A 25729-nucleotide genomic window follows, 5' to 3' on the forward strand; every position below is an offset into this window, starting at 1 on the left:
GTAGTCCCAGCTACTTGGGAGGCTGAGGCAGGATGAGGCAGGAGAATCGCTCAGACCTGGGAGGCAGAGGTTGCAGTGAGCCAAGATTGTGCCATTGCACTCCAGCCCGGTAACAGAGTGAGACTCTATCTCAAAAAAAAAAAAAAAAAAAAGAAGAAAGTTACGTACTGATTTGTAAAATCTCTCCTTTTACAGTTGGTCAGTTGTTTCTATTTTTACAAGCTAATGCTTTAATATGGACAGAGGAAAATAAATGGGCCTATAGTATTATTTTTGTCTCTTCACACTAGTATCCAAACTGTGGGAAGAAAGACAGGATGAACTGGGCCAAAGGAGACTAAATTTTATTTGTTTTAAAATCTGTGCATTTGACATGAGTACTTCTGAAGTGGGTATTAGGGTTTTCTAGATGTTTACTAATGAGTTCACTTAATGACTGGACAAGTAAATGTATGTCTCTTACCACTTTTCTTAAGCATATAGTATCAGATCATGCTCTCTAGTATTTTAGCAGTCCTCAGAGTATAGTGGTGACCCCAAATGTGGGAGTAAACTCAGTCTAGGCCTCTAACTCCTTTATTATGTGCCAAGTTGCTCTCTCTTGCCAAATGCTCTACATATTAGGTTCTATGAACTATTTTCCTTGAAGGAAGGGCTCACTGCATAAAAGAAGAATAAAAAGAAGCATGGTCACTGGCAACCCAGAGGAGGATTGATGATGGTGAAAATTTAGATAATCTGACCTAAACTGAATCAGTGTCACAACACAGAGGCATCCAAAGGCCTAACAACCTAGTAGTCAGTTGGATATTTGAAAGTTGGTTTTCCCTCATATCGCAATTTGAGAGAAAGTTGTAGTACTCTAAATTTAAAACTTGATTTAGCATCTTATTTTTATTAGGTTGGTGCAAAACTGTGGTTTCGTACTGTGAATTTTAAATCACTGTAACTAGTCTCAAACACATCTTTATCAAAATAGGAACTATTACAATCAACACATTTTTTGCCAATGAGAAATGTTTGTTTATTCCTATAGCATAAAAATCCATGCCTCGAGATTCGACAAACTATGCATTTTTTTTTCTTTTCTTTCTTTTTTTGTGTTTTTGACAAGAGTCTTCTTCTGTCAAAAAAAAAAAAAAAAAAAAAATAGATCGTGGTGCGATCTCAGCTCACTGCAACCTCTGCCTCCCAGGCTCAAGTGATTCTCCTGCCTCAGCCACCCAAGTAGCTGGGATTACAGGTGTGTGCCGCCATGCCCAGCTAATTTTTGTATTTTTAGTAGAGATGGGGTTTCGCCATGTTGGGCAGGCTGGTCTTGAACTCCTGGCCTCAGGTGATCCACTCATCTCGACCTCCCAAAGTGCTGGGATTACAGGTATGAGCCACTGCGCCAGGCCATGGAAAGCATTCTGCTGGTTGTGGAAGCATTTTCCCTGCATAAAGCTGTTGAGATGCTTGAAGAAGTGGTAGTTGTTTGGTGAGAGAGACGTCAGATGAATATGGCAGATGAGGCAAAACTTCATAGCCCAAGTTGTTCAACTTTTAAAGTGTTTGTTGTGTGACATGCGGTCAGGTGTTGTCGTGGAGAAGAATTGGGCCCTTTCTGTTGCTCAGTGCTGGCAGCAGGCATTGCAGTTTTCAGTGCGTCTCATTGATTTGCTGAGCATACTTTTCAGATGTAATGGTTATGCTGGGATTCAGAAAGCTGTAGTGGGTCAGACCGGCAGCAGACCACGTTTTTTTTGGTGTAAGTTTGGCTTTGGGAAGTGCTTTGGAGTTTCTTAGTCCAGCCACTGAGCTAGTTGTCACCAGTTTTTGTGTAAAATCCACTTTTCATCACATGGCATGATTTGATTGAGAAATGGTTTGTTGTTGCCTAGAATAAGAGAAGACACTTCAAAAGGACGATTTTTAAAAATTTCACTCAGCTCATGTGGTACTCACTTATTGGAGCTTTTTCACCTTTCCAATTTGCTTCCAATGCCAAAGAACCATAGAATGATGGACGTTGAGTTCTTTGGCAACTTCTTGTGTAGTTATAAGAGGATCAGCTTCAATGATTGCTCTCAGTTGATCATTGTCCAATTCTGATGGCCGACCACTACACTCCTCATCTTCAGGGCTCTCGTTTCCTTTGCAGAACTTCTTCAACCACCACTGCATTGTATGCTCATTAACAGTTTCTGGGCCAGATGCGTTGCAGATGTTGTGAATTGTCTCCGCTGCTTTATGACCCATTTTGAACTTGAATAAGAAAATCACTTGAATTTGCTTTTTGTCTAACATCATTTTCATTGTCTAAAATGAATATAAAATAAACAGCAAGTTATGTTATTAGCAAATACAGTGAGAAATGTGCATTAAAATGATACATAGCGTTAACAACATTCAAAAGAGAAAAGAACATAACCACATTTATTTAAGAATATATTCCAGTATCAGAAGGCAAATTTCAACAATGCAAAAACTGCAATTATGTTTGCACTGACCTAATAAAAGCTGTTACATTTAAATGATTTTAGTCCTTAAGAGAAACTTCTGAGAGTTAAGTCCTGTAATAGAATCCTCACATGAAGGTGGGAGCAAAGTTGATTCACCTAATATACCTGTCATAATTTTAAGTGTTATGTGACTGAGTTGAAGGATGAAGCTACAGGATATCTTCATGTTTATAAAAATTCAGGCCGGGCGTGGTGGCTCACGTCTTTAATCCCAGCACTTTGGGAGGGCAGGCAGATCACCTGAGGTCGAGAATTGGAGACCAGCCTGACCAACATGGAGAAACCCCATCTCTACTAAAAATAATAGCCGGGCATGATGGCACATGCCGGTAGTCCCAGTTACTCGGGAGGCCGAGGCAGGAGAATCACTTGAACCCAGGAGGTGAAGGTTGCAGTGAGCCGAGATTGCGCCATTGCACTCCAGCCTGGGCAACAAGAGTGAAACTCTATCTCAAACAAAACAAAAACAAAACAAAACAAAATTCAGTGTTTTAAGTTCCTTTCATGTACATCTGCTTTCTTTGAAGCTATGGATTAGTCTGACTCTGTGATAAGTTAAATTTTCTGAGCATCTTGTGTTTCCCCTAAACTCGAGTGATTGTGCTTGATTTTATGGCAGGGCACCCCGGCTCTGCCCCAGCCTGGCATACCAACGGAGACTTTGGTGAAGGGGTCCATTTCTAGAATGCCCATTGAAGACAGCAGTCCTGAAAAAGGCAGAGAGGAAGCTGCATCCAAAGGCCATGTTATTTATGAAGGCAAAAGTGGACATATCTTGTCATATGATAGTAAGTATTGTATACATACACCCATAGCCAGTATTACAATATGTGCTAAAAAGATAGGCTTGGGTTTTCCCACATTTCTGCTATGGGGAAGTCAGTTTATCTTTGCTGAGCCTATGTTTTCTCTCAGTAAAAGGAGTTAGTAATAATACTTATCTCATGAGAATTTTGTGAATATTAGCTCAGTCAGTGAAAAGCAATTAACAATGCAGAGCCCAGACTAAATGTCCCATAGGTGGTAGCTAAGATTATCAACTGTGGTCAGTTTAGCTTAGGAAAAGAGCCTTTGTTGAACTTTAATGGAATACTTTTATTTTGAAGAGATCCATGTTTTATGAATTAAGAATTAGAGGGTAGGCCGGGTGCCGTGGCTCATGTCTGTAATCCCAGCACTTTGGGAGGCTGAGGCGGACGGATCACGAGGTCAGAAGTTCAAGACTAGCCTGACCAACATGGTGAAACCCCTTCTCTACTAAAAATACAAAAAACATTAGCTGGACATGGTGGCATGCACCTGTAATCCCAGCTACTCAGAAGGCTAAGGCAGGAGAATCACTTGATCCTGGAAGGTGGAGGTTGCAGTGAGCAGAGATTGCGCCACTGCACTCCAGTCTGGGCGACCAAGAGAGATTCCGTCTCCAAAAAAAAAGAATTAAAGGGTAGATAATCTGACAATATTTATAACAATATTTAAAATCTCTTTAATAAAACTATTTTAACATCTATGTATTTTTTTAGATGTATTCTTAAGTTATATTTTCTCAGTAGTAGTATTTTATAAGAATGACTCAAATGTGATAGCAATATTAGCCAAAGTTTTGACTGAGTTTGAGTTCTTATTTGGGCCTGGTTCTGTGACCTTGGAGTAGTCATTAGCTATGCTTTCTTTGTCTTCCAATACAAAAAAAATAAAGTATGAGTGTACACAGTGCCAGATGCTGCAGAATGCTTCGTAGCATTCTTATTTCTCTCTCCTTTACATGTCTGGCATATATTGATTAACATTTTGTTTCTGGGGTTAAGAAATTAATGTACGTTGTGCAAACCAGAAGTCTGCATACCTTTGTTTCTTTCCACATCCACAGAATCACTGTGTCATTTCTGTTCATTTTCCTAAAGTGTCTAGAATCCATCCATACTCTGTATTCACCACTGTCACCATCATCTTTAACCCAGCAGCCGCCTAACTCATCTCCCTACCTTCAGTCTCACTCATATTCAAAGTGTGTACCATATCACTCCTTGCTTGAATTTTCCATCACCCCTAAGATAACTGCAAGCCCCTTAGCTTTATGACCTCTCCAGGAGCTGCTCCCAGCTTAGCTCTTGAGATTCTTCCGTTCTTTCTTTTCCCCTTAGTCCCTCATGTTTACTTCCCCTACACTCTTTCTCCCAACTCCATTCTACACATTAGCCAGTTACCGAGTTTATTTTCTTTTAATGTACCATTCTCTGTCTTGCCTAGGGGGTCTTTGTGTTCACTGTTCCCTTCTACCTGTCCTTTTTCCTCCTTTTACCTTTGACTTGAAAACTCTTATTCATCCTTCATTCTCAGCTTACACATTACTTCCTCTAAGCAGGCTTATCTGAACCTGAAGGTGTTAGGTTTCTCTCCCAGCATTTTCATAGCACATTATATTTTCATAGCTTACTGCACTACAGAGTCTGTACTGCACTACATAGTCTGTAAGTTTCATGCAGAAAGGGACTTAATTTGTAAATCTCATCTGCAAGCCTAGCTTATGTCTGGCACACAGTAGGCATTAATAAACATATGTGAATGAATGAAAATATTTTCATGAATCATCTCCACACATTTTATTATAGTTTAAGATAAGTTTTTATATTATTTTTATAAGATAGACTATGAAATTAACCTATTTACTGTATATTGTACACCTTGTGCTCTGTCTGAGCAAATCTTGTTTGTGTATTCTGCAGATATTAAGAATGCCCGAGAAGGGACTAGGAGTCCAAGAACAGCTCATGAAATTAATTTAAAGAGAAGCTATGAATCAGTGGAAGGAAATATAAAGCAAGGGATGTCAATGAGGGAGTCTCCAGTATCAGCACCATTAGAGGGTAAAGCTTTGTTTCCAGAATGTTATTTTGATAAATGTAATTTTATATAATAAGTTTGCATTGTTGAATTAAGTTGTATGCAATTTGTCATTTCCACCTGAAATGTATATTTATATTAATATTAATCGAAGTTTATATTCATATCTGTATATAATTAAAGTGGCATATAACAATGGAGGGAAGTAAAATTAAGCATAATTTGTCATATCGTAGGTTACTATTAGAATGTTCATATTTGAATGCTCATACAATTTGTAGATTATTTTTGTTTCAGCTAAGTGAGTTAAAAAAGGTACCGGCTGGGCGTGGTAGTTCATACTTGTAATCCCAGCACTTTGGGAGGCCAAGGCAGGTGGATGACGAGGTCAAGAGATCGAGACCATCCTGGGTAACACGGCGAAACCCTGTCTCTACTAAAAAGTACAAAACTTAGCCAGGCATGGTGGCATGCACCCATAGTCCCAGCTACTTGGAAGGCTGAGACAGGAGAATAGCTTGAACCTAGGAGGCAGAGGTTACAGTGAGCCAAGATCTCGCCATTGCACTCCAGCCTGGGCAACAGAGGGAGACTCTGTCTCAAAAAATAAAATAAAATAAAATAAAATACGTAAAATTTGTTATGAGAACTTCATTTTGAATTGTGAGGCAGATGAAGTGGTGTAATGGATAAAGACATGAATTTGAATTGCAGCTTCACCTTTCCCTGAATTCCTCTGAGCCTGTTTCTTCCTCTGTAAATTAAGGGGTCATACCTAAAATCGTGTGAGGATTGGAAGCAGTGTCTGAACTGTCACTACTCATGTGATATGCCTTCAGTACATAATCAGTATGATTTTGTTCTGTTAATCTCCCACTTTGTTTAAATCTTAACCTGCCTCAGCCAATTTTAAACCTGATGAAATACTAAAAGCAGGGTAAGTCTTATATAATTTTCCAAGAGCTGTATTTTTCTCTATGTTAAAAAAAAAAAAATCACACCTCACTTTTACTGTAAATATGTGTGGTTATTTCTAACCCTTTATTTATATTTATCAGCAACAATAATGTGAAACTTCTTAGGAGGTTATTTACAACTCTTTCATTTTGATTTGCATGTTTTATTTAATACATTTTCCCTGTTTTTATGGTGTTCATATTTCCCATTTTCCTTTTATCACAAGTATATTTCTTTTTTTTTTTTTCAAGAGATTGGGTTTCACCATATTGGTCAGGCTGGTCTCGAACTCCGAACCTCAGGTGATCCACCCGCCTTAGCCTCCCAAAGTGCTGGGGTTACAGGTGTGAGCCACCGCGCCCAGCCCCTATCACAAGTATATTTCAAAGCTAAGCAATGATTTCCAATCCCATATCTTCTTTTCTCTTGATAAAGAAGTGTTGGGATTTTAGATTTAACTTTGAAAGTATCTTTCCTTTTCAACCTTTCATTAGATGCCTTTGATGACCATTTTTTATTTAGGAAAATATTTACAAAGGACCGTGTGATGTTATATTAGATACTTCTGGATAGTTCACAAACTTAAATTGACATTCCTTCCTTCATAGAGCATTTATCATAAACATGTACTTTAAGAACAACATTCAGTATATGTGAGCTGACATACACGTTACGTTAAATAATTGAATTGCGTTTTTGTTTTGAAAGGGCTGATATGCCGAGCATTACCCAGGGGGAGTCCTCATTCTGACCTCAAAGAAAGGACTGTATTGTCTGGCTCCATAATGCAGGGTAAACTTTCTGCTTGTTTTGCCTTTTTATTTATAACTGCCTCCCTGGCAAAATAGTTTGACATTAATTTACAGTGCATTTCTGCTTTTCAAGGTATTTTCCCTTTTGAAATATTAAATATTAAAGTCTTGGTTATTACTTTTCTGCCTCTGGGCTACATAATTTATTGGAAGGTGACAGTTTCTTAATCTTTTAATAACATATTTATTATGCAAGAACCATTCTGTGACTATTGTGAATGATGTATTAATATTATATCTTGAGCAACCCTAAAGAAATAATGATTGATGAATACTGATTTGAGGATCTGTTGTAAACAGAAAATTAATTAGAGACTACAAGATGCCAAGGCATTAATTATTTTAAATTATGTTAAAATATATGTAACAAAATTTATCATTTTAACCATTTTTAAGTGCACAGTTCAATGGCATTGTTGTGCAATCATCAGCATTATTTTAATGTTTCCTGAACTGTTTTTCAAGGCACACCAAGAGCAACAACTGAAAGCTTTGAAGATGGCCTTAAATATCCCAAACAAATTAAAAGGGAAAGTCCTCCCATACGAGCATTTGAAGGTGCCATTACCAAAGGAAAACCATATGACGGCATCACCACCATCAAAGAAATGGGGCGTTCCATTCATGAGATTCCAAGGCAAGATATTTTAACTCAGGAAAGTCGGAAAACTCCAGAAGTGGTCCAGAGCACAAGGCCGATAATTGAGGGTTCTATTTCCCAGGTAACTAAGTTTGGGCTCTTTTTGTCAGTCACTGGTATTTATTGGAACATTTTAAAAAGTGTGACTTAATAATTATAAGTGGTTCTTATGATGCCAGACCTCCTGGAAATAAACATGAAAGTTTCCTGTACTTTTTTTTTTTTGCTCTGTGGGCCAGGCTGGAGTGCAGTGGTATGGTCACAGCTCTGTAGCCTTGACCTCCTGGGCTCAAGTGATCCTCCCACCTCAGCCTCCCAAGTAGCTGGACTACAGGCATGTACCAGCACACCCAGAATTTCTGTATTTTTTTGTAGAGACAGGGCTTTGCCATGTTGCCAAGGCTGGTCTCGAGCTTGTGAGCTCAAGTGATATGCCCACCTCGGCATCCCAAAGTGTTGGGATCACAGGCTTGAGCCACTGTGCCCGGCCTTTGTGTTCTTCTTATCATCAGGTTTTCTTGTGTCCATAGCCTGGAGTGTGGAATATGGGAAAGTAGGCAGCTCAGGGGATCACTGGGGTTGTGATTGAGATGTCCAAACAGACAAAAAGGTCACCCCAGCGAACTGTAACTTCCATGGGCCAGACATAGACCTGAGATAGAAAAATAGGCAGATGACTTTGCCACTGTAATGTTTGTTTCCTTCTCCTTAGGGCACACCAATAAAGTTTGACAGCAACTCAGGTCAATCTGCCATCAAACACAATGTCAAATCCTTAATCACGGGGCCTAGCAAACTATCCCGTGGAATGCCTTCGCTGGAAATCGTGCCAGAGAACATAAAAGTGGTAGAACGGGGAAAATATGAAGATGTGAAAGCAGGCGAGCCCGTGCGTTCCCGACACACATCAGTGGTAAGCTCTGGCCCCTCCGTTCTTAGGTCCACACTACATGAAGCTCCCAAAGCACAACTGAGCCCTGGGATTTACGATGACACCAGTGCACGGAGGACCCCTGTGAGTTATCAAAACACCATGTCCAGAGGCTCACCCATGATGAACAGAACTTCTGATGGTATGTTGTTTTTGAGGCTTGGTCTGATCCTTTTTATTGCATTAAAAAAAAAAGAAACCTCTGTCAAGTAGTAAATACCGAATTGTTAGCTTTAGAGTATCTCAAGATCTGCAGGTTGTGCTTGCTTCTAGAAGTATGAAAGGCTACCAATGTGAAAGTAGGAATAATTTAAGTAAAATACCTAATATTTAAATCAAGTGCAGATTATGCTGTAGAGTAAGAGTATTTTTAAAGGTGGATTTTCAGCCAATTACATAAGGTTTTCTGGAAGTCAGTTTTGACATTGTTCCTTCAGTGGCAGTGTGGTGTGGAAGCTGAAAGTAGGCTCTGGAATAAGACTGTGTAAGCTTGAATTAACATTATTACTGCATAAACTCAGATGAGTTACTTAGCTTTTTTCTGGCTGTTTTCTGATTTGTAAAATCATAATGTAACATTAAGACCTACCTCTTTGGACTGTTAGGAAGATAGGGTAGTATAAGTAAAGAGCTTAAAATGGTGCTTAGTATTTACGAAGGGCTTAGTCAATGTGAATTATTACTGTTGTTATTATTGTTATTACTATATCCCCATGCTGCTGGCAGCTACATCAATTGAGAAGTGATTTTTACCACATGATTTTTTTTTTTTTTTTTTGAGACGGAGTTTCGCTCTTGTTACCCAGGCTGGAGTGCAATGGTGCAATCTCGGCTCACCGCAACCTCTGCCTCCTGGGTTCAGGCAATTCTCCTGCCTCAGCCTCCTGAGTAGCTGGGATTACAGGCACGCGCCACCATACCCAGCTAATTTTTTGTATTTTTAGTAGAGATGGGGTTTCACCATGTTGACCAGGATGGTCTCGATCTCTTGACCTCGTGATCCACCCACCTCTGCCTCCCAAAGTGCTGAGATTACAGGCATGAGCCACTGCGCCCGGCCCTTTACCACATGATTTTTACCAAGTGGTCCCTGAAACAACATGAGGCCCTTAAAAATGCATCTACTTAGCATTTTTTATTATAATACAAATTTATTGATGACTCACATGCTAAGTCCTAGGCTAGACACTTCGAGCTGTAAGAAAAATGTTTTGGCAGCTGTGAGAGGCATAGCACAGAGTGAGGAGAAGGGGAAGTCCTTGTTAGGGATAGGGTGGTGAATCCAAAGTTTGTAGCTTTAGTTCTGATGGAGAATTGCCCTGCAGAGGGAAGGGCACTCCATATTTGAGCTCATTGCAACTTGGAAGGGGATGTGATAAACCAGTGTGCTTTCTTTCTTTGGGGAGGCAGATTTGTCTGATTGTGGTAAAGTTTATAATATCAAAATATTAGTAATTAGATGTGATGGTTGCACGACCATCATCTTGTACTTAATGCCACTGTGAATTGTACCCTTTAAAATAGCTAAAATTACAAATTTTATGTTAGGTATATTTCACCACAGTTTAAAAAATTGAGGGTGGCTGGGCATGGTGGCTCACGCCTGTTATCTCAGCACTTTGGAAGGCCAAGGCGGGTAGGTCAAAAGGTCAGGAGAGGTCAAAAGGTCAGGAGATGGAGACCATCCTGGCCAACATGGTGAAACCCCGCCTCTACTAAAAATACAAAAATCATTAGCCAGGTGCCTGTAGTCCCAGCTACTCAGGAGGCTGAGGCAGGAGAATCGCTTGAACTTGGGAGGCAGAGGCTGCAGTGAGCTGAGATCACACCACTGCACTCCAGCCTGGGCGACAGAGGGAGACTCTGTCTCAAAAAAAAAATTGAGAGTGATGGCTAATAAGTGTTTGAATATATAGGTATTGGTGGGACAGTCTGACTACTCTGAATAACATCATTTAGAAGAGGAGAGGCTGGAGTAGGGAGGAGATAGACTTTGGTGAAAGAATGAGAAATTAGCGAAACTGTGGTTAATGGGTGGGAAGGAGATTGCATAACACAGGCAATGAGAGAAAATTGAAGTTTACTACATGTGGGGACAAAATAAGTTAGAGTGTTAAAGTCATACAAAAAACCAAATCATTCATAATGAGATTTAAAGAAGAGCTGAATTTTATTTTTAATGTAAAATACTGGTGCTGTGATCCAAAAGGTGGCAGTACTTTCCAGATCTCAGTTTCTACTAGTTTTTTATATTTTCGTATTTTGCAATATTAAATATTAAATGTTGAGGGGAAAGAGAAGATCAAAATACACGAATATAGTCTGTATTTGAATGGTTGAGAAATGGACAAATATTATCATACTTTGCAAGTTTAAGAACTTGTGGGATTGGCTCTTTTTTTCCAGTTACAATTTCTTCCAACAAGTCTACCAATCATGAAAGGAAATCGACACTGACCCCTACCCAAAGGGAAAGTATACCAGCGAAGTCTCCAGTGCCTGGGGTGGATCCTGTCGTGAGCCACAGTCCGTTTGATCCCCATCACAGAGGCAGCGCTGCAGGAGAGGTTTATCGGAGCCACCTGCCCACACACTTAGATCCAGCCATGCCTTTTCACAGGGCTTTGGATCCTGGTAAACACAAAATATAGTGACAATCTATGGCAAAGAAATATGCCACCTGTATGACTTTTCAGCTTTCTGTGATAGTGCAATGGCATGTGTATCATTGATGTACAGCTCAATGATTTTTCACAAACTAAATGCCCCCGTGCTACCAGTACCCAGATCAAGAAATAAAATCTTATCAGCACCCATTAAAGAACTAAAAATAATAGTATATGAAAAGCTCTCTGATCTGATAGCACTTGGCAAAGCTAATTGAAAAAGTGGGTTAATGTGAATAATTATTTTTAAATGACAGAGGCATACCTTAAACATGTTAACTTACAGCATAAATAGACGTTCATCTACCATTACTCTGACCTAAGGCCAAGGCTTTTTCCCATCCAGGGAAAAAGTACTAACCAGGCCCGACCCTGCTTAGCTTCCAAAATCAGACGAGATCGGGCTCGTTCCGGGTGGTATGGCTGTAGACAGGCCATGGCTTTTTCATAAATGATTGATTAAACCTCACTGTCTATCTTATATAGAAGAAATTCACATTTCCAGGTTTTACTTTTTTTAAGTAAAGCTGGAACTTCCAAGTAAAGACACTTCGAAGCAATAAAAATCCTTCCAGATTTTTTTTTCAGTCTTATAAATTTGAGTAAGATTCAACACCTGATTCAGCTTCTGTATCAAGTCTTTCCAAAGCTATTAACTTAGTTTTCAGAGAAACCACTCTTCATTCTTCTTTGATTTACAGATTATGTCATTAAGTTACATAATTCTAGTAACAAGTATAGCTGGAAGAAACTTTGCAATACCACTGCCATTGGTAGACAGAACTTGGTGTTTTATATAAGGAGGGGAGAGGAGCGGTCACACCTGTTGGTTAAGAGAGGCTCGGCTGGGCTGTTATAATCTGCTGGACCAGAGGCTGCACCTTGTCCTCCCAGGTTGCAGTCCTTGCTCTTCCTTGACATTATTGGCTGAGCCCAGTCACAAACGTGTTTTCTGCTCAGACCTCTTCTCTGGCCTAAATTACTCTTTGCTTATTACTTATGTCCTTCAGGTGGAAATTAGGACACAGAATACCTGTGTCTCACTTTGGTCCTTAGGGAAGAATTTTTCATTACCAGTATGCTAAATTTTAAAAGTAAGAATTCTAAGGGTTATTTACATTTCATGATAGCAGAATATCTGTGGGAAATATCCAAAAGCTGTGTAAATGCCATCAAATTATTTGTCACTTGACAACACTGTTTCAGAGGAGCCCAATACCTATTACTTAGGGCACTATCTCCCAGATTGTGTCAGCTGACAGACTTATCTACTTTCTAGATGAAGAGGAAGCAAATATTCCAGAAAACATGTTACTTGTTTTTCTAGGGAGAACATATACATATAAAATAGGTCACTCAGATTCTCAGACAAAATGGAATATTTCTAGTTTCTATTTAGTGTTTATCATAGTCTTCATTTTGTAGTGGTTTCATTTGCTTGTTTTTGAGCCTGAGCTGGATTATGTTTCAAGTATAGAGACATTATTTTCTACTTTTTACCACACCTAACCCTTCCTCGTGTCTTGTGTCATTCTCTCATGAAAAACTACAGCTTTTTGGCCAAATCCTGTTGCCACTTGTGTTTGTAAATAAAGTTTTATTGGGACACAGCCACACCATTTATTGCTTTTCTCTTTAGCTCTCCTTGTGCTATAGTGATGAAGTTGAGCAGCTGTGACAGATGCAAAATGGCCCACAAAGCCTAAAATATTTACTGTTTGGCTCTTTATATCAAAAGTTTGCCATTCTCTGCTCCATACACTTGGGCTAATTAAATCCTTGTAGTCTAATCATTTTCACCCCCTGGAGAGTAAAGTTGCTGATTGATTGCCACAAAGTATTTCATATACATTTCATTGGTTCTATTGGAAGATCAGTACTATAAAAACAATTTTAGTTTCAAACGCAACTCTTGCAGATGACAGATAAAAATGTAATAAAGTTACATGTCAAAATTGAAAGTTAAACTACTTGAGAAGTTTTTAGCTGCTGTTATCCTTCCCCTTTTCCATTACATCTTAGACAGTAGAATGAGTTAGAATTGATATTGCTAATATATGAAGGTCTAAAATAAATCCACCTTAATCCTTGTAGCTAAGTAAGAGTTCCATGTGCACTAGCTCAGCACATGATTTTTGTAGATGGTGTTTAGCAAATGCATTTCAGCCAGGACAAAACTCATTGCCTTTCTCTCATTCTCTCAATCAGCAGCGGCTGCTTACCTGTTTCAGAGACAGCTTTCACCAACTCCAGGTTACCCAAGTCAGTATCAGCTTTATGCAATGGAGAACACACGACAGACAATCTTAAATGATTACATTACCTCACAACAGATGCAAGTGAACTTGCGTCCAGATGTGGCCAGAGGACTATCACCAAGAGAGCAGCCACTGGGTCTCCCATACCCAGCAACGAGAGGTATGTGTCTTTGCATTTCAGGATTCATAGAATTTATGTTTGCCCAGTGTTTTTTAGGTACTCAATAAATACTTGTTGAATCGGGCTGGGCGCGGTGGCTCACGTCTGTAATCCTATCACTTTGGAAGGCCGAGGTGGGCAGATCACCTGAGGTCGGGAGTTCAAGACCAGCCCAACCAACATGGAGAAACTCCATTGCTACTAAAAATACAAAATTAGCTGGGCATGGTGGCACATGCCTGTGATCCCAGCTACTTGGGAGGCTGAGGCAAGAGAATCACTTGAACCCTGGAGGCAGAGGTTGCAGTGAGCTGAGATTGTGCTATTGCACTCCAGCCTGGGCAATACGAACAAAACTCTGTTTCAAAAAAATAAAAATACTTGTTGTAAAGAAAGAAAAGAACTCTATATCCTTCTTCCCATAGACTTTTTTAGCCCAGAGTCATACACTGAAACAAGGTGTTTTAATGAATACTGAAATTAAGCCAAATCCTTGTGCTGAGTATTTGTAATCCATGTCTTACAAGTTTGTTCTGTCTCTTTAATCTGCCCATACTTTAAGGTTACTGATGTGGAGTAGAGTATTTAACGTCCTTTTCTAGAGTTAAAGAATGTCTTAAAAAATAATGGTGATAGTAAACATTTTTGTTTATATTAAATTATCCTTGAGTCATAGAGAGAGACAAAATCCAAAAGTCACGTATGGTTCTGTACCTATAGAATAACACTTAACATAAATTGTATTTGTCTTTTGGATAGGAATCATTGACCTGACCAATATGCCTCCAACAATTTTAGTGCCTCATCCAGGGGGAACAAGTACTCCTCCCATGGACAGAATCACATATATTCCTGGTACACAGATTACTTTCCCTCCCAGGCCATACAACTCTGCTTCCATGTCTCCAGGTAAGATTCTGCAGTCACACATCTCTCTAATAGAACAAATATGTTCATGTTTTTACAACATAGCCTTTTAAGGTATTTTGGGCAGTTTTTCCTCATTTTTATTTTCATTTTTTTTTCGACAGAGTCTCTCTCTGTCGCCCAGGCTGGAGTGCAGTGGTGCAATCTCAGCTCACCACAACCTCTGCCTCCCGGGTTTAAGCGATTCTCCTGCCTCAGCCTCCTGAGTAGCTGGGACTACAGGCATGTGCCACCATACTTGGCTAATTTGTTGTATTTTTAGTAGAGATGGGGTTTCACCATGTTAGCCAGGATGGTCTCAATCTCCTGACCTCATGATCTGCCCACCTCGTCCTCCTAAAAGTGCTAGGATTACAGTCATGAGCCACTGTGCCCAGCTGGTTTCTTGTTTTTCGTTTAATGTTTAATAGTAGTTCCTATGTGCCAACTGTCACTAGAAACCTTAGAAATGCCCTAAAAGCTTATGTTATGCTGCAGTTGTTATCCAGGACTCTTAATAATAACAAACTTTTTCTTTTTTCTTATTTTTTGTTTGTTTGTTTGTTTTTGTTGTTTGTTTGTTTTTGGAGATAAGAGTCTGGCTCTGTTACCCAGGCTGGAGTGCAGTGGTGTGATCTTAGCTCACTACAACCTCCATCTCCCAGGTTGAAGAGATTCTCGTGCCTCAGCCTCTGAAGTAGCTGGGATTACAGGCGCACACCACCATACCCGTCTAATTTTTTTGTGTTTTTAGTAGAGTCAGGGTCTCACTATGTTGCCCAGGCTGGTCTCAAACTCCTGACTTCCAGTGATCCACCTGACTTGGCCTCCCAAAGTGCTGAGATTATAAAGGTGTGAGCCACCGCACCCAGCCAAAACAAACTTGTCCTATCCCAAATTTGAAACTTTTTGAAAAATTTTCAGTCACTTAGAATTGCAAATTTGTTTGATATACTCAGTGAGTTGACATTTTTATCTTTAAGCTGCAGGTGTATGTTTTACAGGACACCCGACACACCTTGCAGCTGCTGCAGGTGCTGAGAGGGAACGGGAACGTGAGCGGGAGAAGGAGCGGGAGCGGGAGCGGATTGCTGCAGCTTCCTCCGATCTCTACCTGCGGCCAGGTCAGTGAAAGGCATTGCTCTTCCATCCTCTGGACACATCTTGGCAGTTCTGTGTGCTGTGCATAATGCTGCACACAAAAAATTTTGATGCAAACAGAAATTCTAGACAACATCATTACAGGCCCTAAGTGAAAAACAGGTGAAAATACTGTAGAAGCTGAGATGGTAGAGACATGAATTTTACACGGAAAAATGTTTTCATGATGAAGGTATCATTTTTATTTCGTGCAAACAGTGGACTGCAGTTGGGCCTGAAGATACTGGTCACAGAGCTTTGAAAGCTGAGAACAGCCCTAGCAAAACTCCTAGATATAAACATCTTGTTGAGCTTGAGTTTAGAGGTGGAATGGAAAATACAGTTAGCAGCTTGTGTAGCATCTTGAATTACAATGAAATGTTGTGTTCAGGAGGCAGGTGACATGATCAGAGGGCCATTTACACAGAGTGGAATAGGTGGATTAAAACCCTGAAGGGAATGGCTGGTCCAAGAAGGCCAGTGAGACTGTCAGTAGTTATGTGTGCTAATGGCAACCTGGAATACTTTACGCTGGGAATGGCCAGAAAAGAACTGCTGGGAAGAATATCACTATAGACTCAAATGGGACTTACCTAGATATGGGGAGTGAGAAAGAGATGAGAAACAAGATTAGTCTGCAGTAAAGATACAGCATGATGAGAGACAGCAAAGAGATGATGATTTTAGACATACGGGTTGAATATCCCAAATGCTTAGAACCAGGATTTTTTCAGATTTTGGAATATTGTCATTATGCCAGTTGGACATCCCTAATCCAAAAATAATGAAATTTGAAATGCTCCAGTGAGTGTTTGAGTGTCATGTCAGCTCAAAAAGTTTCAGATATTGGAGCATTTCTTACTCAGATTTGGGATGCCCAACCTATACTTAGTCTCATGTGTCCATGGGCAATCTTTTTTAGCCATGGTATACTTGCCCTTTTCAGTTCTTTTAATTAAATCAAATTATTGACTATGTCTGTATTGTTAGATACTCTGATCTGGTACTCAGAAGAAGACACAGAGCTTGGAGATGCTGATTTAGGAGTCAACTTGCAAGAGCCGAAGATCTGGCTTGAATGAGATTTCCAAGGGGCAAGAGTGTGAAGAGTAGATCAGTCTTTAGATATTACCAGGACAGTTGATCTAGGTCAAGGAAAAAGGAAGCAGAGATGTGATCAGAGGGATAGAGGCAGAAGCAAAGGGCACAGTGGCAGAAGGTTGTCACATTGATATTGTCATAGGAAACAAACCTTTGAAGTCAATATGAATGGCAATATATGGATGGAGCCCAAAAGTGAGTCATCATATTTGATCTGGTAATATCATTTCTGAGGTGTTATCTTAAATAATTCTATGGTTGCAAAGCTCAGACACATTTAGATACAACTACTTCACCCAGAGGATCTTGTATAATCTATGTATAGTAAGATTATCTATGTATATGTATCTTTATCTGTGTACAATAAAAATTAAGAATCTGACCATAGGAAATGCTTTAATGAATTGTAAGGCAGAACTGTAATATTGATTCCATGTTAATTGCATAAAACATGGAAAATTGATTTAATTAAGAAACCCTCAAACAATGATACATAACTTTGGTAGAGACAGATTTTTAAAATGTTTGTGATCCTGTAGATGAAAAAAATTTATATTTAAGGCACAAAGATACCATTTTTCTGTGTCAGACATATAAGAAAGTTGATAAATATTGTGTTGGAGTTTCTACAGAAACAGACACTCATATATTGGCAATGGCAGCAAAAATTGGTGTAGCCTCTAAGGAGATAAAAATTTTAAATAATGTGGTCTAGTAATTCCACGTCTAGGAAAATATCCATATCTATATCTCTCTATATATATCTCTATATAGAGATATATATATCTCTATATAGAGATATATATCTCTCTCTCTATATATATCTCTATATATAGATATATACACATATATATAAAATTAGCCAGGAGTGGTGGTGCACACCTGTAGTCCTAGCTACTCAGGAGGCTGAAGTGGGATGACCCCTTGAGCCCAGGAGTTTGAGGCTGCAGTGAGCTATAGAGTGCCACTGCACTCTATCCTGATGACACAGTGTGATGCTGTCTCTTAAACATTTTAAAATTTAATTTAAAAAATAAATATTCATATGAACTGATGAATGGATCAGAAGGGAGAAAACTGCTGAGAAGCCTGACTAAGGTGGTGGTGTCTGTGAGAAGGAGGGGTGTGTGCTAAAACTGCTAGCTGTTAGGAGGCCAGTGAGTGTGTTAGAAGGTTGGAGTGAGGACACAGAACAAGACGAGGTTGAGAAGAAAGTGATTAGTGAGGGATTTAATAATTCAAGATTTGTGCATGAAGTAGTTCTGACCAAGTCCAAGCTCTGATTTTGTTATGGGAGAGTTAAGAGAGTTAAAGTTAAGTGAACAAAAATATGTCAAACATTGAAGAAGTGCAGTTGTTGGAGCCAAGTTTTGTGGGAGGATAATGTGAGTGATTCCATGTCAAAAGAGAGCTTGCTGAGAGAAAGAGTCACCTGTGAAGGGGACAGTGAAGAAGTGAAGCAGGGTGAACTATGGTTGAATGAAACAGTCTCAAACCCTAGTGTAGCAGTGGTATATTATTTTCATTATGATGCTTAGAAAGTTGTGCCTGATTTGGTTTTGGAAATCATATACACACTAGAGTTTGAGGAAATGATTTGTAGTAGTACTTGTTGGTGCTGTTTTATTTTTGAAATCAAGATTGAAATTTATCAGAGAAATGGAGATGACAGTAAACGATAGCAGATGTTTTGTTTCAAGTTACTGCTGTAGTTTTATTTATCTTTTTTTTTTGAGACGGAGTCTCACTCTATCACCAGGCTGGAGTGCAGTAGTGTGATCTTGGCTCACTGCAATTCTCCTGCCTTAGGTTCCCGAGTAGCTGGGATTACAGGCACATGCCACCATGCCCAGCTAATTTTTGTATTTTTTTTTTTTTTTTTTTTTTTTTTTGAGACGGAGTTTCGCTCGTTACCCAGGCTGGAGTGCAATGGCGCGATCTCGGCTCACCGCAACCTCCGCCTCCCGGATTCAGGCAATTCTCCTGCCTCAGCCTCCTGAGTAGCTGGGATTACAGGCACGCGCCACCATGCCCAGCTAATTTTTTGTATTTTTAGTAGAGACGGGGTTTCACCATGTTGACCAGGATGTTCTCGATCTCTTGACCTCGTGATCCACCCGCCTCGGCCTCGCAAAGTGCTGGGATTACAGGCGTGAGCCACTGCACCTGGCCTTATTGTATCTTTGTTGGGAAACTTTTAGAACATATTTCTGGAAAGGCCAGAAAGTAGACTATCAAGTTTCTTGTCTTGTTTTCCTTTTTTCCGTTTAGGTATATTAGGAAATAAACAATCCATAAATACTGCTTCCTTTTGTCACCAGCTTCCTCCTTATGTCTTTCTTCCTTTTTCTTTTTGCTCCTGCAGGCTCAGAACAGCCTGGCCGACCTGGCAGTCATGGATATGTTCGCTCCCCTTCCCCTTCAGTAAGAACTCAGGAGACCATGTTGCAACAGAGACCCAGTGTTTTCCAAGGAACCAATGGAACCAGTGTAATCACACCTTTGGATCCAACTGCTCAGCTACGAATCATGTCAGTCTCTTGTACACATTTTGACAAAAGTCTCTTGCATATACATTTTAAAATTTGTGACTGCTGTAGTCTAAGTATAGTCATACTTTTCTCCCTGTGCCACAAAGCCTTTTTTTGTTATTGCAGTTTGTCCTTCCACCTCCCCACCGCATTCCCAGTAAATGGTCTTCCTTTCACAGAGCTGTGATTTGGTTTTATTTACAGGCCACTGCCTGCTGCAGGCCCTTCAATAAGCCAAGGTCTACCAGCCTCCCGTTACAACACTGCTGCGGATGCCCTGGCCGCTCTTGTGGATGCTGCAGCTTCTGCACCCCAGATGGATGTGTCCAAAACAAAAGAGAGTAAGCATGAAGCTGCCAGGTTAGAAGAAAATTTGAGAAGCAGGTCAGCAGCAGTTAGTGAACAGCAGCAGCTAGAGCAGAAAACCCTGGAGGTGGAGAAGAGATCTGTTCAGTGTTTATACACTTCTTCAGCCTTTCCAAGTGGCAAGCCCCAGCCTCATTCTTCAGTAGTTTATTCTGAGGCTGGGAAAGATAAAGGGCCTCCTCCAAAATCCAGATATGAGGAAGAGCTAAGGACCCGAGGGAAGACTACCATTACTGCAGCTAACTTCATAGACGTGATCATCACCCGGCAAATTGCCTCGGACAAGGATGCGAGGGAACGTGGCTCTCAAAGTTCAGACTCTTCTAGTAGCTGTATGTATCTCAATCTGAGTTTCACAATGTGATGTCTGAGTAAAGAATTACTTTTTTCTTTAGGTCAAGTAAACTATATGGTATTTAAAAATCCTAATGCTTGATAGTAAATGTAATGCAAAAATGTATCTTTTGCTGTTTTTATGATTAAATATCCCCAGTTTCCTACATATAAGCATATCAATGTATTTCCACAAGAAAACGGTACCATTTATGTAATTAAATTTGGAAAGTAGAAAGCAGACCTTATTAACGTATTTAGGCATTTGAAAGGAATGGATATACTGCCAGGCTCTGTGCTACTGAGGTGTAATTTCTCAGGAAGCATTTGCTAGGACATGGTTTTATATTTATGCCAATAGCCCAAAGCCTCGAATATCCTTTTTCTAAGACACAGCTTTTTAAAAGTGAGACTACCTTATTATTGGTGATTGGTATTTATATTGCATCTTTCTTGCAAGTTGGATTTTGTTCAAATCTGGTTAGTCATTGTGATGGCTACCCTGCAAATCTGATACTACATTAAAATGCTAGAAAAGTTATATTTAAAATTTTCTTTTAAACTATTGCTTCAATTCTATGTAGAATTGCAGAAAGAACAAGCAGGTATTTAAATAAGCATCTGCTAATATTAGAAGTAATTTAATCCTATATAGTCATGTTTCTGTTATCTCCATTGAATAAATCTAGTAGAGTTAGAGATCATGAAAAAAAATTATTTCTTATGCTCCAGAATGCAATGTGCAGTTCTTTTTAAAAGCATCCACTAGCTTAATTATAATTTGTTTTTTGGGTCACATCTACACCATTGGTGAGGCTTTTAGAGAGAGAGGGTAGTAGTGTGGAGACAAAAGACTTCTTTTAGCTTGAGATTAGGAAAATCTGCAATATAGATTTTCTGCTTGCAGAAAATTGCTAGCTGAGAAAGAAATATTCTGTAGTTGTATGAATAGGGTTTTTGAAGGGAAGTCACCAGCACACTGGGAGATCTCACCCAGGCTCATTGAATGGTATAACACATGGATTCCTTAATCACTGGATAAAACATTTCTTTTCAGTTTGTATCAGAAACCAAACCTTGCTCTAAAAATTTGGTTTTCAGAAGGTGTGAAAACAGAAAGTTCATCTTTTCTGAGTATCCATGTCTCTGTATGTGGTAATCTTTTTTATCACTGATCAGTGAATTCCATGATGTCCACAGGCTATGTATAGTTCTTCAGTGAGGTTTTCAGTTTGACTCTTGAGAGCCTCCCTCATCCTGAAGGTGAAGTTCATTTTCATAGTCTTGCCCCTTAAGGCTTCAAGAGCAATGTGAACACAGTTTGGAATCAGACTTACTGAGTGAATATTGGAAGTTGTAAGCAGAATTAGAATGTTGAATACATAAATAGTGATGAGTAACAGTGGATACAAAAGTCACAAATTACTGTAAACTACTTAGCATACAGATATTTATTTTAGTTTCTCAATGATCATTTCTGACCTATTTATCAGGTTTCCAATCTCCTAAGTGTATTAAAACCCAGGTAGTGGCAGTTTCCATGACCTGGTGGGTTAGGAAGGACTGTTGAGTACCAGAGGAGCAGGTGGTGGCTAGGGAGCAGAGTTCATCCCCACCTGCCACATCTGTGTCCAGCCAGGCCCATGTACCCTTTGGAGCTCTGACAGTGCTCTCAGATTCTGTAGTGTAGTTTGTGGATGTGAAGGGCCCTCTGAATGCAGAAGTTCCTGAGCAGGTGGTTACATCTGCCTCTCTCCAATTGTCAGCTATGAGGCCATAGCAGGACTGTGAGAAGCTCTCTATAAGCCCCACCACATAGACCCTCTGCGTCTTAGAGGACTCTGATGTGGGCATCCTCCAGAGTTGGTTGACATCTTCCCTTTCTGGGAATATACTTCACTTCAGATACTCTCTACCATTTCTGGTTATTTTCACAATATAACACAGTTCTAATAAATTATTACTATTTGGAGTAACTGCTGTTAGCAATACTCCAGTTATTTGAGAAAATCATTATATGGTGTTATGTAATCCATAGCTTTAAAATCATCATGGTAGTGAATGGAACAGCTTTATAGCCTCAGTGTTTTTCTAAGTACAGAATGTCCCACAGAATTGGAATTATTGGAATCAATTATTGAGATCTACTCCCTCATTTGTTAATTAATTTCTTCTCATAAATGTTTCCCTGGTGATTTCTTTTCCAGCTCCCAGGAAAATATCATAAATCTGTTCTCTGTTCCAACTTATTTCAGTGTTTATTATTGGGTGTTAAAACATGTCTTAAAGCCCATAAAACTTCAGAAAACCGTCATTAACCTGGAATACCAAAGAACATGGTTGATCAGAATTGGAAATATACTATAGGTTTGAAGAACTTAGACTTTAGAAACTTTTCCTAGGATTAGTTTTAAAATAAGATTTTCTTTTCTTAAAGTATCTTCTCACAGGTATGAAACACCTAGCGATGCTATTGAGGTGATAAGTCCTGCCAGCTCGCCTGCACCACCCCAGGAAAAGCTGCAGACCTATCAGCCAGAGGTTGTTAAGGCAAATCAAGCTGAAAGTATGTCTTTTTAAGCCACCATTTACATGTTTTCTTATTTGCATTTATCATTTGCTTCTAATTATCTGTCTAGACCATGTTAAGAAATAACTTGTTTAAGGTAATCTTATACGAGCCTGCTTTAGAAACATTTAACATTGCACTAGTGAAAAACAACTTTTCAGCTATCGATTCTTTATTTTTTAATGATACAGAAAATAGTTTATATTAAATTTGTTTGCGTATTTCTGCATTTATATTTTATTCTGTTAGTCCTCAGACTTCTGGCAGTGAATATTTTTTTTTCCAAAATTAAGATAAGTTCTTTGTTTGGAGCTATGTACCACGTCCTTTCATGTGTTCTTCTGAATTATATTTAACCTTTGATAATGAGTGAAAGGTATGGGCATTCCTGGAGTAAGACATCTATATGTTCTCTGCTAGATGATCCTACCAGACAGTATGAAGGACCATTACCTCACTATCGACCACAGCAGGAATCACCATCTCCCCAGCAACAGTTGCCCCCTTCTTCACAGGCAGAGGGAATGGGGCAAGTGCCTAGGACCCATCGGCTGATCACACTTGCTGATCACATCTGTGTAAGTTTTTCATTATTCTTATTAATTTTTCTTTTTTGATCATGCGGAAAGCAAATTTCATGTAGAAGAAGAAAATTATAATAAAGATATCTAGATTTCTTAATACTTTTTTTTGTAAGTACTCAGTGAGTTTTACCACTTCCTTCTTTTCTTGTTCACAGCAAATTATCACACAAGATTTTGCTAGAAATCAAGTTTCCTCACAGACTCCCCAGCAGCCTCCTAATTCTACATTCCAGAACTCACCGTCCTCTTTGGTGTCTACACCTGTGAGGACTAAAACGTCAAACCGTTACAGCCCAGAATCCCAGGTTCAGTCTGTCCATCATCAAAGACCAGGTTCAAGAGTCTCTCCAGAAAATCTTGTGGACAAATCCAGGGGAAGGTATGATCTTTATTTCAAATTATATATAAATTTCCCAACAGTAAAACAAATGGAATGTATCTACAGGATAAGGAATGTGTTTCTCACAACTAAAGTTCGTTTGCTTTTATTCCTAGGAAACCGTAAATGAGGTTTTTTCCCTTGAATATTATTCTTAGAATGTCCGCTGTCTTGGCATTTGGTACTGTGTCTTTTTAATGTATATTCAAAAGTTGATGATTATATTCTGTTTGTTGGTTTGTAAAGACAGTTAAGAAGAATGTGTAGTTTGGTAGTGGTTTAGGGACACTTGAGTGGTCCTTCCGAATAATACCTCTCATATTTATCTGTCTCAGTGGTTTCTACTGGATCAGCATGAGTAAAGGTTTAAGAAGGTGATATTGGCCAGGTACAGTGGCTCATACCTATAATGCCAGCACTTTGGGAGGCTGAGGTAGGAGGATTGCTTGAGCCCAGGAATTTGAGACCAGCATGGGCAACACAGTGAGATCTCACCTCTACAGAAAAACTAAAAAAAAAAAAAAAAAAAAAAGTGACATTAAATAAAGGAAAGGGAAGCCAGTAGTGGCATCATGGGTGGAAACATGTTATATGGCAGGGCTTTCTGATAAAGAGCATATCTTCTTATATTCTGTGATTGGTTAAAATAAAGTGGACACAGGATATTTGCTTCAAAGTGGTAGACTAAATATTAGCATGTGTTACATTATTACTACCAAGCACAAAGGTAAGTAAATTTAAGAATGCTGAGAAGGCCAGGCACAGTGGCTCATGCCTGTAATCCCAGCACTTTGGGAGGGCGAAGCGGACAAATCACCTGAGGTCAGGAGTTCAAGACCAGCCTGGTCAACATGCTGAAACCCCGTCTCTACAAAAATACAAAAAAAATTAGCTGGGCATAATAGCGAGTGCCTGTAATCTCAGCTACTCTGGAGGCTGAGGTAGAAGAATCGCTTGAACTTGAGAGAGGAGGCAGAGGTTACATTGAGCCGAGATTGTGCCACTGCACTCCAGCCTAGGTGACAGAGCTGAAAAATGATGAGAACAAGACAGATATTAGCAGATCAAAGATTCTGGCAGATACCTGGAAGATATAGAGGACAGGTGAGCCAGAGTAGTGGAAGCCATGGCTCAGAGCCTGAAAAAGAGAAATTTGTAGCAGAAGTATTTTCCAGCCTACCTACCAACCCATCAAAGTAAGCAAAGAGCAGAAAGAAAAATATAGATAAGAAGCTAGATGGTCTTCTTTTTTAAGAAAACATTTTGTTGTGGAAGTTTTCAAATACATACAAAAGTAGAGAGAACAATATAATACACCTCTAAGTTTCCATCACCCAATTTTGGTAATCATCAGTGTATGACGAGATTTGTTTCATTTTTATCCCCGCTTGGCCTAACCCCCAAACTGGATAATTTTGAAGCAAATTTCGGACTTAGTCATTAGAAGAAGTTGGATAACTTTAAGGATAAGATGAAAGCACATTTATTCTCTTTTAGCCAAAACAAAACCAAAAAAAAAAAAGAAAGAAATGCAATTATCAAGGAAAAATTGAAAACTCTGTAGTAGTGTCATGGTCCATTCCTGATGAAAATGTTAACATAATCTGTGGTGTTTGAAAACAGCATCAACTGATTTTCATTTTATTTATTTATTTATTTAACTTTCATTTTAAGTTCAGGAGCACACGTGCAGGTTTATTATATAGGTAAACTTGTGTCATGGCAGTTTGTTGTAAAGATTATTTTGTCACCCAGGTATTAAGCCTGAACTCATGTTATTTTTTCCTGAGCCGCCGCCTCCTCCCAACCTCCACCCTCCGATAGGCCTCAGTGTGTGTTTTTATCCTCTTTGTGTCTGCGTGTTCTCATCATTTAGCTCCCACTTATAAGTGAGAACATGTGGTATTTGGTTTTTTGTTCCTGCGTTAGTTTGCTAAGGATAAGGGCCTCTAGCTCCATCCATGTCCCTGAAAAGGACAGGAGCTCATTCTTTTTAATGGCTCCATGTATTCCATGGTGTATATGTACCACATTTCTTTATCCAATCA

General features: G+C 39.3%; 1 protein-coding gene across 17 annotated transcripts in view; it reads left to right on the plus strand.

The window, feature by feature from the left end:
* Positions 1-25729, plus strand: part of NCOR1 (nuclear receptor corepressor 1) — a 182290-nt gene that overhangs the window by 131288 nt on the left and 25273 nt on the right. For 11 of the 17 annotated variants that reach the window (XM_012475068.3, XM_064378276.1, XM_012475078.3 and 8 more), the window contains 14 exons: positions 3124-3292; positions 5231-5371; positions 7014-7097; positions 7583-7839; positions 8470-8830; positions 11095-11322; positions 13563-13772; positions 14532-14681; positions 15662-15802; positions 19285-19450; positions 19655-20148; positions 22587-22715; positions 23139-23296; positions 23458-23681. In XM_012475068.3, coding sequence (XP_012330491.1) covers positions 3124-3292; positions 5231-5371; positions 7014-7097; positions 7583-7839; positions 8470-8830; positions 11095-11322; positions 13563-13772; positions 14532-14681; positions 15662-15802; positions 19285-19450; positions 19655-20148; positions 22587-22715; positions 23139-23296; positions 23458-23681 — 2912 coding nt within the window. The remainder of the gene's footprint in view (positions 1-3123; positions 3293-5230; positions 5372-7013; positions 7098-7582; positions 7840-8469; positions 8831-11094; positions 11323-13562; positions 13773-14531; positions 14682-15661; positions 15803-19284; positions 19451-19654; positions 20149-22586; positions 22716-23138; positions 23297-23457; positions 23682-25729) is intronic. The other 6 variants (XM_012475081.3, XM_021674745.2, XM_064378277.1 and 3 more) reach the window with 2 other exon arrangements.

Source organism: Aotus nancymaae, unplaced genomic scaffold (genome assembly GCF_030222135.1).
Source record: "Aotus nancymaae isolate 86718 unplaced genomic scaffold, 86718_ANA_hifiasm-v0.15.2.pri h1tg000018l, whole genome shotgun sequence".
Classification (NCBI taxonomy): Eukaryota; Metazoa; Chordata; class Mammalia; order Primates; family Aotidae; genus Aotus; species Aotus nancymaae.